This window comes from Quercus lobata, chromosome 10 (assembly GCF_001633185.2).
Source record: "Quercus lobata isolate SW786 chromosome 10, ValleyOak3.0 Primary Assembly, whole genome shotgun sequence".
Taxonomy (NCBI): Eukaryota; Viridiplantae; Streptophyta; class Magnoliopsida; order Fagales; family Fagaceae; genus Quercus; species Quercus lobata.
In genome coordinates this window covers 12,684,311-12,689,060 of record NC_044913.1, presented here as the reverse complement: position 1 = coordinate 12,689,060, position 4,750 = coordinate 12,684,311, and the positions used below count along the sequence as shown (strand labels likewise).

The window sequence follows — 4,750 nt, the reverse complement described above, 5'->3', positions numbered from 1 at the left end:
GTGTTTAAGTGTGCACCCAAAAAGAAATGAAAGGAAGAAAAGTTAAATTGAGTTATTTTTTGGACTATAGATGTTTGTAACGAAGAGAAAAAAATAATGATATATCTATTTAGAAAAAATTTAAGTTCTTCTATAATCATACGCTTTGCCACAACTTATTGAAGTGGTCAATTGTGAATGTGAACCACCACTTTTACATGAATTCACGACTTTTTTTTACCACTTATTGTCCACTGTTGTGGCAAAATTGTAGCACTTACTCATTTAAGAAAGAAGAAAGAAGAAGAAGAATATGATTATAACAAATAACAATATTATTTTCACGCACACTGACACACCCTTCAAAAGAGATAAGAGATTGTTTTGTCTTGAAGCTGAATGACAAAAAGGTGACTTCACAAAACAAAAACTGGCAATCGACAATCCAGTCGGTACCCAAAAGTAAGAGAAGAGAGAGGACTAGAATGGAATGCAAAACAGCATCCAAACCATCCTTTCCTTCCCATTCCCCACCCCCCCCAAAAAAAAACAACATTCGTGCTTTTCCATCCCTCCAAAAACAGCATCCAAAGGATTCCACCGTTCACTCTGTTATCGCTGTGATTCAGTGATAACAAATCTGAGACATCAGCATAAGCAAATTATGATGACCGTTTCTTCTGGGATTAAGAAATTTTCAATTAGAGTATCTAATAATTATATCTCAAAAACGTAAATGTTTAATGAAATCATTCATTCGTGCAGTAACAATTTACAATTGAAAGTCAAAACACTATAATTATTTGTTAGAGTCACTGATTAAGATACACAATTTCACGACGTATTTGTGTCAAATGAACACAAAAAGAGGGGGAGAGAAAGAAAAAGGCTCTATACAGTTTACTCTATAAAAGACTTAACATACAAGAAAGGAAAACCGAATTCACAAACCAGATAGAGTTATAGCTACATATCACAAGATAGCTGAAAGAGTTGCTGTACCATAGTAACTCCCACTTCAGTATCGTAGCAAGAAGCTTGTATTTATGAGTGTGTATTTCCACAGTTTCCTTCTTGAGCTTTGTAAGACAGGCATCATTCTTTGATATAGAACCTCCAACATTGATTTCGTGGAATTCAATCACTAAATTTTGACCAGCAAACCAAGCCTGAAAACCAAAACGAAAACAACCTATTTTGGATTACCTAATAAATCTGTCTTGTTCACTACCATTCCCACAATTAGCAACTTCATCAACTCCTAACTCTGTACATTTCAAGCCATTTAAATAAACCTGTGCTTGAATTATTGTCCTTCCGATTTTAAAACCTGGAACCACAGTGAACCCCACCTTTGCTCTAGTTTTACCTGGCAATATACATCTCCTTGTGACATCTTCCATGTACACCATCGAGAAATCCACACCTCTCTCCACTTGAAAAATCTCAACCACAGGATCAAACGAAAATGCCAACTTATGTAGTGTCCATATTGAGCTAGCCATTCTAACAAACGAGTCATAGAACACACTCAATGATTTCCATGAATTCAATATCACTTCTTTATGGGCCAAATTACTGAAAATTGACGATTCCATGGTGGGGTTGACAAGCTCTTGATACTTATTCTCACAAAATTTTGAAAAATCACAACTCTGATTCATACTTAGCAACTCCATAGGATTGCTCGATACATGCTCGAGTAATTGCTTCATAGAAGTACCATTCTTTTCCGAATTCAAAACATGCCCATTACACACAATATCATTCTCACCCAATCCAAACCCTTTTAAATCAAATCCCCTAAACATCCCTAAACAAACATACGACAAAAACGCATAACGATTATGCCCCTTTTTCGCATACTCAATATCCAAATAAACAGAATTGGCAGCCAAATCCAAATCCCACATAGCTTTTGTCATCAATTCAATCAAAATCTTAGTAAACCTATGTGTTGCTCTACAAGCATCATGTAACACAGAATCAAATACTCTAACAGACAAAAAAACCTCACAAGATGAATCGAAATTACCAGACAACTTCTTGGACAACTTCAAATTAGACTTACGAATCTCACCCAGCTTCTTCTTCAGAGCCAAAACCTCGTTGTCTTTCTGATCAATCTCCGACTGTAACCGGTTCGAAACGGTCCCAAGTATCCGCAACTTGCTCTGATTCTCTTGCACCTGAGCTTCCAAGCAAGACCCAATTCCCAAATCAGCATCAAAATCCGGGTTCTTCACTAAATCCTTGTAGAATTGCTTGAACTCAGACAACCTATGCAGGTGTGAGACCAAAGCTCTATCCGCTTCCTTCACATTTTCCTCAACAAACGGAACGTGGGCTGTCTGTAACTGAAAGTACGAAGCTTCAAACGACGAAACCGTAGCGAAAACCGACGAAATCAGTGTCTGGCTCACCTGGGTATCCACAGTTTTCATCTGGGTCTGACTCCATGGCCTTGTTATCGCTGATGGTGGCGGTGTTGGCTCTATCCCAAAAGAGGGAGCTTGACGAGTTGGGTCAGGCTTGATCACCACGACTTTCTGGTCTGTGATGACTTCTTCAGCTGAGTCAAGTAGTGAGTACCCATCAGAATCGTCGATGGGTTCGATTTCCGTGAAGAATTCGAAGGTCTTGGACTTGAAAGCCTGAGCAAATTTTGTGAACATTTCGGAGATTTGTGGGGGTTTTGAGGAGCTAATATTATCTGTTTCTGGCATTTCTCTGGTTTGTGGATTTATTTGAGTTGTGGGTTTGGAATGGAATTGGAGTTTGTTTGTGTGAAAAGAGAGGAATTGAGTGTTTCTTGGGTTATACTACTCTTTGCTTTGCTTGTGCTTGTGCTTGTGCTTGTGTACTATTGAGTTGAGAAGTGAATGGGGTGCTTTGGATGGCTTGGAAGGAAGGTATGTGGGTTTGGCTTGCTGGAGTTTTCTTTTTGTTTTGTTTATTGGGGTTCTATTTTTTTATTATTTTATTTTATTTTTATTTTTTTGTTTTTCGTTTTTCTTTAATTTGTGTGCTTAGTGCTTGACTCTTTTGAGGTCTTTCATTAACGGTAATAAGGGAGAAGGCTAGAGTGACAGCTTTGGTGACTGGCAAACGGAGAACTGGGAGATCTAAGTTGTTGGGATTAGAAAGTTGACTGGTTTTTTATTTTGGGTTGCATTCAGCTTTAGTGGTTGATGTTGACCATCCATGTTCTTCTTCTACCTCCCAAACACGCCTTTTTTTTTGGGCACAAATCTGGGCAATATGGTTGCGGCATGTCACTTTCTAGATAGTACTGCTTTAAAGATTTTAAATAAGGATGTTGTTAGAACATTTGTTTAGGATGGTAAACTAGTTAAGGAGGGGAAAACCCAACACGGTCTAGCTATATTTTTTAGGCCGTTGAGCCACTTTCAATGAAAAAGGTCTATATTAACAAAAGTCATTAAATAAATCCATTGTAACTCAATCTATATATTATGAAATGAATGAATTAGATTTTATCACACCATCAATAGTTAAACAATACTGAAACAATAATAGCTAGGTTTGATCAAATGCTGATATCATAATAAAATCTAATCTACTCATTTCAAAATGGGTATATAGCATTTTATTAATTTGATGGTAGAATTAGCCTTAGAATTCTAGAAGATCCTAATCCAATTCTTCATCTATCATTAAGAGTTCCTGCATTTTTATGGATGAGTGCAAATAAAAAAAGTTAGCCTAATGGAATAGGATTCGTGTACACTTGGAATATAGGTTTTTTTTTTTTTTTTTTTTTTAATTTTTTATACAAGATAGAAATTCTATTCTAAGATAATCTAAGTGTATATGTGTGTGAAGCCCCCTCCTAGAGACTTGAATCTCGGCCCTTGCCCCCTACACCCCACAAGTACTTATACTTATAGAGTAACCATCACACCAAGGTGTGCAATGGTATAAGTTATTTAACTAAGAAACTAATGAAAATAGTAGGTACAATGGTTGGGAGGAAAATTAATATGATGCATTCATGAGACTAAGTGGGTAGTTGAGAAATTGAACATAATTGAGTATAATTTATGGTAGGTATACAAGAATATATAAAAATAGAAACGGGATAAGGATTATAGATAAAGATTTAAAAAAGGAAATTGAGGTTTAGAGGAAAGGGGACAAAATTATGTTAATAAATACTGTCTTAGGAGAAGAGACAAACTACATAATTTATGCAAACACTCAAATTGGATAAGAAGAATCCATTAAGCAAAACTTTTTGGAGGACATGAATGAATTGATTCATGGGTTGCCAAACGGGGAAAGGATTTTTATTGAAGGAAACTTGAATATATTGGAAATGATTGTGGGAACTTTGAAAAATTCATAGGGCCAAGGATATGGAGTAAGGTTTTGAACTAAAAGATGCTATCTATACTCTGTAATATCGTATGATTGGGTATTAATTATGACTTAGTTCTAGATGAAGAAATCACAATTTCCATCTTCAAAAGTGGGACAAGCGTTATTTCATTCTAATGTTGTAAAGGTTGTAACATAATACCGAGAGAAAGTTTAATCACTCAACATACAGTGGTAAAGGTATTAGATATTTGTATTAGAAGATGGAAAGTAAGAGGTATTAGACAAAGAAACCCAAGGATTAGGTGGTAGAATTTGAAGGAGGAGAAATAAGACATGTTTAAAGATAAAATTATCAAAGAAGGCAAGTAGAATTTATACAAAAAGTAAGGGCTTGATGTTGCATTCTGATGCAAACCTATAGTGATAG

The 4,750-nt window shown here is 35.9% G+C and overlaps 1 protein-coding gene across 1 annotated transcript; it reads right to left on the bottom strand.

Annotated features, from left to right (window-relative positions):
- Window positions 1-743: 743 nt before the first annotated feature.
- Window positions 744-2,927, bottom strand: LOC115962427 (protein GRAVITROPIC IN THE LIGHT 1-like). Its single transcript, XM_031081264.1, has one exon. The coding sequence runs from the start codon at window positions 2,703-2,705 to the stop codon at window positions 1,182-1,184; it is 1,524 nt and encodes a 507-aa protein (XP_030937124.1). The 5' UTR covers window positions 2,706-2,927; the 3' UTR covers window positions 744-1,181.
- Window positions 2,928-4,750: the final 1,823 nt, after the last annotated feature.